Source organism: Calidris pugnax, unplaced genomic scaffold (genome assembly GCF_001431845.1).
Source record: "Calidris pugnax isolate Ruff unplaced genomic scaffold, ASM143184v1 scaffold11, whole genome shotgun sequence".
In the NCBI taxonomy this organism is placed as follows: domain Eukaryota; kingdom Metazoa; phylum Chordata; class Aves; order Charadriiformes; family Scolopacidae; genus Calidris; species Calidris pugnax.
Window position 1 is genome coordinate 1484054 of NW_015090803.1, and position 13669 is coordinate 1497722.

The 13669-nt window shown below is 38.0% G+C and overlaps 1 protein-coding gene across 1 annotated transcript in view; it reads left to right on the plus strand.

Annotated features, from left to right (window-relative positions):
• The window catches only part of SNRK (SNF related kinase), a 39794-nt gene extending 26613 nt beyond the window's left edge, over positions 1–13181 (plus strand). Inside the window, exons 4-7 of the mRNA XM_014937818.1 lie at positions 787–928; positions 3387–3599; positions 4679–4813; positions 9298–13181. Coding sequence (XP_014793304.1) covers positions 787–928; positions 3387–3599; positions 4679–4813; positions 9298–10516 — 1709 coding nt within the window. The 3' untranslated portion in view covers positions 10517–13181. The remainder of the gene's footprint in view (positions 1–786; positions 929–3386; positions 3600–4678; positions 4814–9297) is intronic.
• The last annotated feature ends 488 nt before the right edge of the window (positions 13182–13669 follow it).

Genomic DNA, 13669 nt, shown 5'->3' on the forward strand with positions numbered 1-13669 from the left:
AAGTAGAAATGAACTAAAGGGCTTCACACCCAGCATTCCTTCTTTATCTTTTAGGATGTCACTTCATTGGGAAACAAAGTTGTTAAACATTTTTTTTTTATTTTATTTTACACAAGCAAGAACTAGAAGGAAACAAGAATACTCCTGGAGTGTAGTAGAGATCATTGGTAACTGTTACGTTTGATGGATATTTAAAAAGCCAAAACAAACCCACCCCACACTTTGTAATATGATTGGTGGAAGAAGCTAGTTCTACCCAAATGATTTATTATTTACCATCAGAAGTAGCAAAGAATTTTTTAAAGCAACATTACTGGAGGAAAAACAGATGTAGTTCACTCTCATTGAAATAAGTTACTTTCTAATTTCCCTACTTCATAGAATGACATGTAAACAATATCGTGGACAGTTTATGCTACTCCTTCAAAAAGGAATGTGCTTTGAATACAAATCTTGTTCATAATCTGTGTCTACCTATGAAGAAAATGGTCATGAATTCTTGTCTGAGTGACTGGATTATCTTCAGCTTTATCTAACACTTTGCTGACAAAGATGTTGTGCATCCTTGAAGTCATGAATTCTGATTCTTTTTTGCCTCTAAAACTAGAAAAGCTGTCAAACAGTGGAACTGCTGTATCTTGTATTTTAGTGGAATTGCTAATTCCATAAGTAATGCTCATAATCAAGAGTACATTTAGAACCCCAGTATGCATCTCAAGAATATTTTACGGTTTTGATGGTAATCTCGTCAACAGTTATTTTAAAATATGTACTATATATTTACAGATATATGGAGCTTAGGCGTCATCCTCTTCATGTTGGTTTGTGGACAACCACCATTTCAAGAAGCAAATGACAGTGAAACTCTGACTATGATAATGGACTGCAAATACACAGTGCCACCTCACGTATCCAAAGAATGTAAAGAGTAAGTAGAGTACTAAAGAACTTGGAAGCATTCTTAGAAGTGGGTTCCCATTACCTTTGGGTACCTTTCCTCATTACCTCTTTTATATTCTTTGTCTCCCTTCTTACTAAAGGTTAATCCTGTTATAATTTTTTGCCAGAAGGTTTTCCCCCACACTTGTGTGAAACTTAATTTTGATTTTACACAATGTATCTTTCTTTTATTTGTCTCAGTTGTCATGCATTTTATAAATGATTGAAGTAGGTGCTCACCACTAGCTGGCTTTGGCCACCAGTTGCTGGACAAATTACAGGGGGTTGCTGAGAGTATTTTGTGGCAGGGGTTAAAAAGGTAATGATTCCTACAGATTTCTGTTCAACATACAAGTTGTCAAACCCAAGGATATCACAGCAAGTTTTGCTCATCTCCTACTGAAATTGCAACTCCAACATTCTAGGCAATCAAGGGAGAAAAATACTCTGTCTGGAAATACCATATGCCTCTTGGGAATCGTGACTCATCTTGATGTGTTGTTTTTCTGCAGTGCTCACTGCAGCTTTTATATTTTTATGTTCCAATATTTCCCTATCAGTTAATGACCGATTAATATATATCCTAGTCCTATCTTCCAGTTGCATTGTTTACACTATTTCACAATGTTTGGCTGGGTTCTTGAATCTGCCATAGATTATCTTTTCATTTTCAAAGTGGAGGTCCAGATGCCTTTATAAATGCTTGACAAATGCATTTGGTCCAGTCAAAAAAAAAAACTGGAGCAGCATCTAGGTTTCTGTGATTTGACACAGAGTAAAATTTGTTACAGCTGTGGTCATAATGACTGTTCCTCTCTTCACCTGTCATCTGTGTGGTCCAGGAATCTAATGCCACAGCTGGTTTTCATGTCTGGTCATTAGTGTCTGGCATTTCCAGCAACATGGAAAAGCTTCTATTACTGCTCTCAACAGCTTGGAGAGCTTTACCTGCAGGAAGAGTTTTGAACTATAATACAGGAAGAGGTTTAAAAGAGAGCTCTTATCAGTGAATTCTATCAAATACATCTCTCTAGATGCTGCATACTGTGCTGAGGCCAGGAAGCTTATTTTTTGCAACCTTTTGCTTAATATATTGGCTAACACTAATTTGCTTAAATGCCCAAGTAGATCCGCTTTCTCTGTGCGATGCATCATCAGTGTACAATCAGTTACCCAAGTCCTCTTTGGGTTAGGTTTTCTTAGGGAAAACACCCTCAGAATGTTTAGACTGCTTGGAGTGAAAGCATTCCTGGTGGTTTGGGATGCATAAGCAAGCTTAAAGCAGGAGGCACATGTGGTATGTTTGTGTCATTTTACTACAGGTGTAGTTTAAAAAAAGTCAAATGAAGTATATAGTTTGTTCCCTTTCTGTCATGATATTAACAAAAGCAAAGAAAATCTTGGCAACGGGTGTCTCACCCCGCCTTTCCTTTTGGTAAAGGCAGAGACCACAGCTACTAAGAATATACGTGAGTCTTTTTTTACAGTCGAGTTTTAAGAAGTCTGAATTAGCCTCCATTTTTAATTTCATATTCTCACACTAAAAATAATAAAAATTGTGATTACGTTTTGTGTGATCTTACAGTTTGAAGTTGCATGGTGTAGTATAGTTGGTGCACTAAAAAGCATTATGTGAGAACCATAGAACTCTCGTTCCACATGTTGCAGCAATAAAATTTCATTGAAACCTTGGCAACAAAACTGTATATCCATGCTCTGTTTGTTGTGCAAAGCCAAAAATACCTCCCCTAAGAATTTTTCACTGAAACTTCATATATAGTAAGTGAACAGAGATGTGCTGTGCTAAGCAAGCCTTCTTTCTCTGCTTATTTGGGGAATTTATGCACTTCCCTTCCAGCAGTTGTAAATGCTCAGTATCGAACCGTCAGTAGGTTTGTCACTTCATCAGCCCAGATAGTCTTTTGTGGGGGTTTTTTGTTGTTTTGGGGGCGTGTGTGGTTTTTTGAATTTCTCTGTGGATAGACCAGATCACTGTCCTTTCATGGATAGTGAAGAATCAAATGTCTGATAGCTAGTTCAGTATAAAATATTTCTACTTATCAAGGCATTCCATATTCTTGTTGACAGCAGCAATAATAGAAAACTATATTTATATTACATGGCCTGTAGGCCATCTGTGCCAGTTGCCCTATAAACCTATTAAAAACAAACAAACCAGAAAAATCAGGTTAAGAATCTAAGCATTGTAAATGAAAAGTGTAGTGTATATGATATTTACAGTTTTTAATAACTGAATTGTTTGTTTCAGTTCAGCAATATTTGGAATGTCTTTGAGAAGAAATAATTTCCCATGACATTGTTTACTGTAGAGACTTCGAAAGTTCTAGGTGGGCTAACAGCAGAAAATTTCTTCCTAACGTTGCTTTTACAGTGGCTGTTTTTTAAACACGAGTGCATTTTGTTTAGATCTATTTTTTTATTCACAGTCTAATTACACGGATGTTGCAGAGGGACCCAAAGCGAAGGGCATCATTGGAAGAGATTGAAAACCATGCATGGCTCCAAGGAGTTGACCCATCTCCTGCAACAAAGTACAATATTCCTCTTGTATCATATAAAAATCTGTCTGAGGAGGAACACAACAGTATAATACAACGCATGGTTCTTGGTGATATTGCAGACCGAGATACAATAGTGGAGTAAGTTGTCAATTTTCTATATACAGTGTGTTTTAGGCATCTATCATTATATGTGATTAAAGAATGTAATGAGAACCCAGGTGCTTCAGTGTTTAAATATCAGGCCAGTTAACAAACAAATATTACAGTCTTGCTGTGTGGTAGAGTATTCTAGGATGAGAAATATTTAAGTAGACCCAACCTGGGGAAACACTTCAAGAAAATGTGTTGGAACAGTGTTTGATTCCTGCGGTAGTTTGCCATCTGGAGTAAATTTGACTGCTTTGACATCCATGTTTTTCCTTGTACTTCATATTTTGAGGTGATAAATTCTAGCATTTTTCCCTTAGTATGTATCCAGGATGCCTGAATCTTTGTAATTTAAAATATTTTTTCCTTTTATCTATATAATGCAAGATAGTCATCGTCACTTGAGTGAGCTTCCTAGAAAGCTACACTGGTTCTTCTAATAGATTAAACTCCCCAAATTTCTAAAATATTTTCCAAATTGAAAGAAAACCTAAAATTGTTTTTTCTAATTGTTTGTGTTGAAGCTGGAATAATTTTTACTATCGTACCATTTGGGAGGGGAAGGGAAAACTGCAGCCTCACTTAAGTGTTTAGCTGCATCCTTTCTGTTAGAATGTCTGAATGATGCTTACTGGCTTACAAACGTAATTTTACTGTAAATTTAATATGGCAGCCCTAAAATAATGAAAGTTTTTCCTCCAGCTATTGCATAAACAAATATTTGTACTTTGTGGTTGTATGTGCCAGTGGGAAAGCCCATTGTTGGTACATAGCATGAATGAAATACGACTTTATCATTTAAACAATGTTCAGTAAAGGAGGAATTCCTTAACTTTTTTGGGATGATATTCCACGGATGTCTTCTTCCAACTGTAGTTGAAATTACTAGACTTCTTGGCTCTTTATTTTTAATAGATCTGAGACGTGCTTGTCAAAACATCAAAAATATGCAGTTCTGCTCTCAGGCAGTCTTCCTGCTGTGAAAAGTACAAGCAGCTGTGTGAGATGCATGTCCAGTTTTTAGAAAACCATTGATGTATGGTTTATTTCATGTTCTGCACTTTCCTTAGGGCACTGGAAACTAACAAATACAATCACATCACTGCTACTTACTTCTTACTAGCTGAAAGGATTCTGCGTGAAAAACAAGAAAAAGAAATTCAGACCAGATCTGCAAGTCCTAGCAACATCAAAGCTCAGTTCAGGTGAGAATTTAGGAACCTAAATTTTTAACTTGGCTTAATGAGAGTATTACTTAATTGCTTAAGTACTTCTTTTTTTTTAAAAACAACAGAATACTTATTCATTGCAAATTTTATGTCTTTAAAGTGCTGTGGATGCTTCAGAAGCTGTTCACAAATCAGATACCAATAGTATTTTCAATTCCTACCATTTTCAGGAAATGACTAATCAATTTGAAGTCTGTATCTGAAATAGTAAATTTTCAGATATACTAGGAGAGGGCATGTTCATTAACCTTCAGTTTCTGATACAAATTGTGTATGTAATATCCCTGGAAAAAAATTAGCTGCATAATTCATAAACATGTTGATGGTGAATTAGTTATAAATGAGAAATCACTCTGAATTTGATGTTATGGTTTAGTTAGTTGTTAGCTTTGATTTTTAATGGGCTTGAACATCCCCCAAATCAAGCTCAGACCAAACATCTGTAGGTTATGTTCATTTTAATATCAGTTGATATGCTTGTTATCTAAGGAAAACTGTTGAATTAATTGCTTTAATCACTCGTTTAATGATATTGCAATAGATTATTATTAGTTCTTTTTTAGTTTGACAAAAGCACGATTTAAAAAACTATATAGTTATGTTCCCTGGTATCTTTCAAAGCTTCAGCTTGTGACCCAGTAAACTAAAGGTGAAAGTGGGATTGTGGCATCTAGTTGGTATTGGTATGTTCTACCCAGTCCATTTGCTTTGTAACCAATTATCAAAGCATCCCATAAAGCATATGCTTTACAAAAACACAAGGCAAATAATATAGTTTCTACCTGCACATTGATATTGGAGGATACACACTTTGAATAGTTATTGTTCTTAAACAATTTCCTGAGTTACGTGATAGGCTGTGACTAGGGATCTGCTTGTATTGGAAAAAGACCTGTATTGGGTCATCTTGACAATCTTTTCAGTGAAGGTGGAGGTTGTGCTGAGGCATTTCCATTATTTTTTACTCTCTAACCTCCAGTCTCTTCAAAAGTTGTCTTTTAGGTTTTGGTAAAATATTATTGGTAACTATTACTAGCAATAATAACAATTGTTAGTAGCTAATATCTTAAGGAGAGAAGAATATTAAGTGTTTGTGCTGATGTTCAGTGTTCTTAATCTGTCTGTAGGATTTAGAGAAAAAGACAAAATAGTTTGCTTATTCCAAAGGTTTCTTTGTGCAACTTTCATGCAAGGTCACATGTGAAATCATTTAATAGGAATGATCGTAGAGACATAAATGCTGTGGTGTCCTTCTGGTGCATGCCCATATTTTCCTTGGCCTTGTTGATAAAAGTTAGATACTACTACCTCAAGCTCAATCTAGAAAAAATGGACACTTGTTATAAATTAAGGGCATGTATTTTGGAAAACAGGTTAAAGATACAACATCTCTATTGGTTGTTACCTCGGATTTAGGCTGGTTTTGGAGGCTTTTATGTGAGTCTCTTCCAAATACCCTTCCGTCTACCTGAATGATGAATTGTTTCTCTCCGAACCTTACAGTGGTTCTCAGCATCTTTATCTCCAGATGAGACTGCACCCTGTGTTGTGGACTAGAGTAGACTGAAATTTTGTTGCTGCCCTTAAAAGGTCATTCGCTCAATGGCTACTTCTGTAGGAAATATTATCTTATGTTGCATGGTTACAAATACTTTAGAAGAGTGATTGTTGCAGGCAACTAAGGGTTGCCTAGAGAACATAAATGGTCTGGAGCTTGGTGTTACAGAGCTTACATCTCTTCGAGGAGTAACGCTGTAACCTTTATTCTGGGATTCTCTCTTAATGGATCATCACCCTTTTTTTACCTCTATTTTAAAAATCTGAGCACAGCATCAAATGTGTCTATTAGTTGTAAAACAGATTACTTGAGAGGAAATCTTAGAGTTTACCTTCAAATGAAAATTTGCTTTGTCTTTGCAAAGTCTGCTTTTAAATTGTTGTGGCTTTTTTTTCTATGCATCAGTGTCACTTTCAGTAGGAGAGCTGCTCTGGTTATGTGAGGAATGGGAACAAACAAGTTCATTGAATCTAAATCTTGATATGAATTTGTAAAGTTGAATGGAGTAGTTGAGGCCTGCCTTATGAGCATGAATTTTCTTTTCATGACAAGGACATCTGCATAAACTCAAACTCTTGGCCTTTATGGTCACAGGTAGCTATTTATTGTCTTCATGACAGGTCTAAATTCAAAGTGTTTATATAGAATGATCACAAAAGACAACAAAGTAGTGCATTACTTTGAGACTTCAAAAGATTTTATTTAAAAAAAATAAAACAACAACCAAACAACTTACCTGCAAACCTGGAGCCTTCCCTTTTGTCCTCCCCTCCCCTGGGGCCTACTGGCAATAAGGGGAAGGGAGGCAAACAGGGGCTGCTATGAGAGAGAAACATGTTGTACTGAGGAGGTTTATTGCCTGGGAACCACAGTGCTGTTAGATACTATATTTACCCTTTATTGTGACAGCCACAGAGCTCTTCCCTTTCTTAGCTGACAAATCAGTCTGTTCTTAAACTGTGGTAAATACTTGTAATGTTTAGATCTTCATTTTCTGTCACTTTTGTACTTACATTTCTAATTTATTTAAGTTCTATTTGTTAATCACAGACAGTTGTTTGTGTTGAAAATACCCAGCGTAGCACAAATCACCAGAAAATTAGGTCAGTGGTTCCCAGCGTTTCTGGAGTCAGCTGAGGCCTAAGGGAGGGTCCCGGTGTCAGACCAAGCAGGACCACGGCCTGTGCTCCACTCCTTGTCTGGACAGCTTGGGTCGGAGCTGCTGGTTGTGTGGCCTCCCTCCAGGCAGAGCTGCTTGCTGGAGGGAAACTGGTGGGAGGGCACCAGTAGATCCCAGTGCCCAGCAAGGCAGGAAGGAGCCTGTGTGGCTTCTCCCAAGGAATGGGCTACACAGGCTCACACGGGTCTGTAGGCAGCCAGGTCCTGCTCTTGGAGGATCTCGGTGGTTAGAGGATCCTGGTGGATTTGTGTATTGCTGGTATCACTGCTAAGCAAAGCTGAAGCTAGCATGTCAAAACAAAGTCTGCAGTTAGGCTTGATGAGGATAATGTTGGCTTTATTAAGGTACTCTTCTTCAGAGCTCACACAGTTGGGACAGGAGTTGTCAATTGTTAGCTGTGTAGATAAGCATCGCACACTTCAGGATCCTTTTCCATCCCTTGAGCAAATGCAGCCCTAGTGCAGGTGGTTCCATAAACTTTAAACACTTAAAAAGAACACGTTTAGAATAAGAATAGGGAAGAGATGTCTGAGCTGTCCTCGTTTCTTCAGCTTGACCTCTTAACACAGCAGAGATCAGGAAGTTGGTATGATCCTTCAGTCTTTGTTTGCAGGCTGGCCAAGCAGATATCAGGGGTCACACTTGGAGTGTGAAATCATGCAGCCCTTTCTTTTGGCACACCCAAAATATGGTTGGGAATGTCTAGTAATATGCAATCCCTACGTGAACAGAGGTCTCTACGACTGCAGCTGTTCATGCAGTGTGCTGGAGTATCTTAGTTACGTCAAGTTACAAACGATTGGCAAACTTTAAAGATAACTCTTACTTTGAGAGGTCAGAAAAAATTTCTTGGTCTCCAGAGGAAATGTGGGGCTTATGCTGAGGGAAACAGTTGAAGAGGTTTTCAATGTTAAGGTGTTTGTCTGTAGGTGTTGGTCTTTTGGAGTCTGCTTTCAGAATAGAGAGAGGAAGGATGGGAAATTACAATATATATTAGGATTTACAAATCATTAAATATGAGCTTAGATCATAGACATAAGACATCAGCTGCTAACTGTAAAGCTGATTTACACTCAAGTGTTACTTCATTGTGATTTGAGCTAATTCTTGTACAGTTATACATTTTGAACTTTGATTTACAGTTTATTCATGTGTCATATTCTTGAGGAGCTTGAGTGCTGAATTCATGCAGCTGTATTATTCCAGTTGCTCAGCTAAGGACAAATGTATGATCCCAATTCATGTGTGTTTCAAATTAAAGGGGATTAGGTAGAATAGAGCTTGGTCTGAATAAGACTTACTGAAAAAGAGAGAATGTTTCTTCTGACTCAGCTTTTCAGTCTCACTCATGTTAATTCTAACCTAATTTTATATGAAAAACACTGGGGAGGGAAAAACCAGAAGCTTCAGATTAATAGTAGTTTTGCAATACTATCTTATTTAAGGTTTTTTTGCATCAGCTCGTATCTTCCTCTAGGTACTGGTGATTCTATACCTACTTCAGATTACTTTCTTTGAGACACAATTATTTAAAGTTTTTTGCTTAATTCATTTTCTGAGAGCAGTGAAATCTGAAGATTTCATTTCATAGTAACCAGCATAACCTCTAAACTATCCCTTTGTGTGGCAGTACCTGTGCTTCTCTCGTGCAGGTCTTGCACTTGTCCTGAAACTCTTGCCATCACCTAACTTCTCTTTTATCCTTTATGATTGTTTATGTAGGCAATCATGGCCAACAAAAATCGATGTACCCCAAGATCTGGAGGATGACCTCACAGCTTCTCCTCTCTCCCATGCAACTGTTCCTCAGTCACCAGCTCGCACGGCTGAGAATGTTCTCAACGGCCACAGGAGCAAGGCCCTTGGTGATTCCGCAAAGAAAGAGGACATCCCCGAGTTAGCTGGACCAGCACTTTCAGCAGTCCCTTCGGTGAGCTTAAAACCCACTACAAGTGGCCGAAAGTGCTTGTTCAGAGTAGAAGAAGATGAAGAGGAGGATGAAGAAGACAAGAAACCTATTTCTTTGTCTACTCAAGTTGTTCTGCGCCGCAAGCCTTCAGTTACAAATCGTCTTACTTCGAGAAAGAGCGCACCGGTCCTCAATCAGATCTTTGAGGAGGGCGAGTCAGATGATGAGTTTGACATGGATGAGAACTTGCCCCCAAAGCTCAGCAGGTTAAAAATGAATATTGCTTCGCCAAGCACGGTGCACAAACGCTACCACAGGAGGAAAAGCCAGGGACGGGGCTCTAGCTGCAGCAGCTCAGAAACAAGCGATGACGACTCGGAAAGCAGGAGACGCCTGGACAAGGACAGTGGGTTTACTTACTCCTGGCATAGGCGGGATAGCAGCGAAGGGCCACCTGGTAGCCAAGGAGATGGTGGTGGACAAAGCAAACCAAGTAATGGAAATGGAGGGGTAGACAAGACGAGCCCAAGTGACAACAACAAAGGTGGGGGGAGTCCCTCTGGTAGCTCCAGCGGTAGCACCAACAACACTTCGGGGTCCACTCGGAGATGCGCTGGATCTGGAAACTCAATGCAGCTGTCGTCTCGAAGTGCAGGGGAACTGGTTGAAAGCCTGAAGTTAATGAGCCTTTGCCTGGGTTCACAGATTCACGGCAGCACTAAATACATTATTGATCCTCAAAACAATCTGTCCTTTTCCAGTGTAAAAGTACAGGAGAAATCAACGTGGAAAATGTGTATAAGTTCCAGCGGAAACACAAATCAGGCTGCATCATTGGGAAACCTAAAATTTTTTTCTGACCAAATGTCAGACACGGCAAACGAATTGGATAGGATAAAGAACAGGAACTTGAAAAACAATGTGCTACAACTACCTCTCTGTGAAAAGACAATATCTGTGAATATTCAGCGGAACCCAAAGGAGGGGCTGCTGTGTACCTCCAGTCAAACCAGTTGTTGTCATGTCATTTGACCGTGACCTGACTTTACTAACTCAATCTACTTGACAGCATCATTCTTCCTGTTCAGAGCTGTGAACACCTTGTCACTGACCCCCTTTTGTTGTCTTAAGATTTTTAAGTGGGCTTTGAGCAGTTATTTATTACACTTTAATTTTTTGTTTGCTTGATGGTATGACAATGCATGGTCTCTGCATGCTGCTAGCCAATATGTTTTTCTTTTTCAACAAAACAGAATATTTTATTGTGTAATTTTTACATTTATAATTTTACTATGGAAGATCTGGATTAAATTAAAATATATATCTGGATCTTAATGTAAATGGAGCACTTAGAAGTTTCGTGTTCTGCACTTAAACTAGAGAGAGAAGCTTTTGTTTGCTTGTGAAATGTTAATTCTTGTTCTGACCTTCTGTGATAACTACAATATGTGATACGTGGCATAATTCTATGTGTCTGAAACAGAACCAAAGCAATAATGTTTTGATGCTGAAAACTCTTCAGGGAGCTTTCAGATGTTCCAAGGCTTGTACAAAGCAAAGATGCACTAAAAATTAGTGATCTTGAAATATGATTTTAAACCCACACCTATTTGTCTTAAGCTATGATATGGATAAAGTTGTGGCTCAAAAATCAAACTGAAAAGATCTTGTTTTGCTAGAGGCAGTTTTCTTTAAAAAAAAAAAATAAAAGGCAAGTAGATTTGTAAGGCAGCTTTCTCCCATAGAAATATGTTAATATTACAAGCAGACAATCTTCTTTTTTAATATAACAAAGGTAAATTATTAAGTCTACTTCTGAGTTTTTACATGCTAACTGAAAATAAAGTATTTGTATGAATTACTTTTGTTATTAGTATATCATGACACTTAATATTTTAGGTTTTTACCTTGTAAAATTTCTCCCCTATCCTCTCCTCCCCTCCCCGAGAATTCAGAAGGCAATAAGGGATGGAAAACCTTTAGGCAATTGGATTCAAATTGAAATTGTTATTGTCATGTACACTTTTCTCATTATTACTTTTTTTAAGACTTAAAATACTGTTGTTACCCACATGTACACCACTTATTTTCCCTCAGTAATCATGCTTTTTCATAAAGTCAATTTAAAATAGCGTATAGGAAAGTATTTATTTTGCAGCTCTTAGCCTTTCTGTCAGGTTTCTCATTGCCATGGCAAGGTCTTGGTTTAGACTATTTCTGTACAAAAGGATACTTTTGACCAGATGAATTAACTTTTGTGGAATTTTATTATCTAGAATAAAATATATTGCAGATTCCTAGTTTTGGGAAGGGCAAGAATGTTTTATTTTTTCATGCTGTGCACTGGGTCTTGTAAGCAATGCTAGTGAAACTGGTGGTATGATGTAGCAGCGCCCTGGGCAGACGTTGGATGTCTGAGAGGAGTCTACACTGTTGAGCATCTTGTAACACTTGCAGAATGGTCAAATACAAAGCATTTCATGTCCACCACAGAGTGAGCAGAGCACCAAAGAACGGCGTTAGGCTTGGTCGTGGTTTCTACAGCTCATGACAGCTCTTCTTGATTAGTAAAAAAACTTTACTAAGAGAGTCTAGATTGCATGGGGTATTGTTACTGGCTCGCCTAGCCAGGGGTTTCATGTTCTGCTTCCTAAACAAGGCAAAGGATAAGCATTTTACTTCTTTAAGTTTTAAACTCTAGTTGCAGTTTAGTCAGTGTGCTATTTATAAATCAAAAGCTACAAGAATAGATGTGTGGGTGAAGCCATAGAACATATTTGCTTGAAATTTTTGAGCAGGGATCTTACCAAGGGCCAGAAACGAGATGTGTGGTTCACAGAGAGTGAGCGTAACATCCAAGTAGGAGACAAGTTTATAAAGGGCATTGGCAATAAACTTATTTGTTGCAGCTTTTTTTCCAAGTATTGTAAATACTCTTTCCTGATATTATGTACAGCCTTGGAATGGCACCTTTTAACTAACCCCAGGTGTATTTTGTTTCCGATGTTTTTATATACGACTGTATATATGGTGCTCACTTTAGAACAGCAGTGTTGACCATTTATGCTGCATAGTTGTATTATAGCCTTATAGTTGTGTGTGGTTGGTTGAACCTTTGGGTGTACAGATGTTAGTCTGAGTGGTGTCCTTTATCCATTTGTTGATAGGTGAATGATTGTGCATGTGGTGTATGTCATATTCTGTTGTCACGTACAAGGAAGGGCGAGAATAACCACTACATTAAGATAATATTGGACCAAACTATTTAGAGCAAGTAAACAGTTTCTTGTACCCCTTAACGTGTCTTTAAAAGTTGCATATAGTTACAGTAGTGTATAAATTAAATATTGTGGAAAAACAATTAGTCTTGTATTTTTCTGTATGTGTGTATATAAATATATATATAAAAAATAATGTACCTCTAGCAACTTAATCCGTATTTAAGATGTGACAATCTTGACACAGAATTTTAAGAGTAGCAGTATAAATAAGCAGAATTAATGAACAGAAATATAAAAAAAAAATTCTCACCAAGAAAGAATCCATGTGTGTGTGTTAAGAGGGTACAGAAATATCAGCTGATCTTATTGCTTCCAGCAATGTTTGGCTTTTTCATTGTATAAACATTCATGGTGTGAGACAGAAATGGAAAATCCAGTCAATAAAAGTGATATCTTGATTGATGCATAACCCCTCATTTGCATGTCAATGCCGTTTGTTACTGCGGGTGCTCGCTGTGTCCCCAGGCTGGGTGGCACACGCGGGTCAGGCTCCTACTGAACAGCCCTGCTCGGGTTGGAATAAATCAAACCAGAAACCAGTAGAAATGTAAGCTCGGTTGCCTTGAAAAAACACAACTTTGTGTGTGGACGTGTGTTAAACTGCAAACTTTCAGTTATTCTCTTGCAGAGATCAAACTTGTTTAGTTGTGTTTAGAAGTTGTCACGGTTGGCATCTGCTAAAGTCATTTTTGGTGTAAAGGTTGAGGTGGCTGTTTACTTCTGAATTATTTAAATGGTTCAGTAAACCATTTAAAAGCGTGTAGGCTTCTGAGATGCTTGCCCAGGTTGCCACCCAAGCAAAGCTGCTGCTGGGCCTGGCAGCTGTGGAACACGGGACACAATGGGTTCAAAATTACAGTTAAAATATTTGCTGTGTGTGCCCGAACAGTCAGCTGAGTCTCAC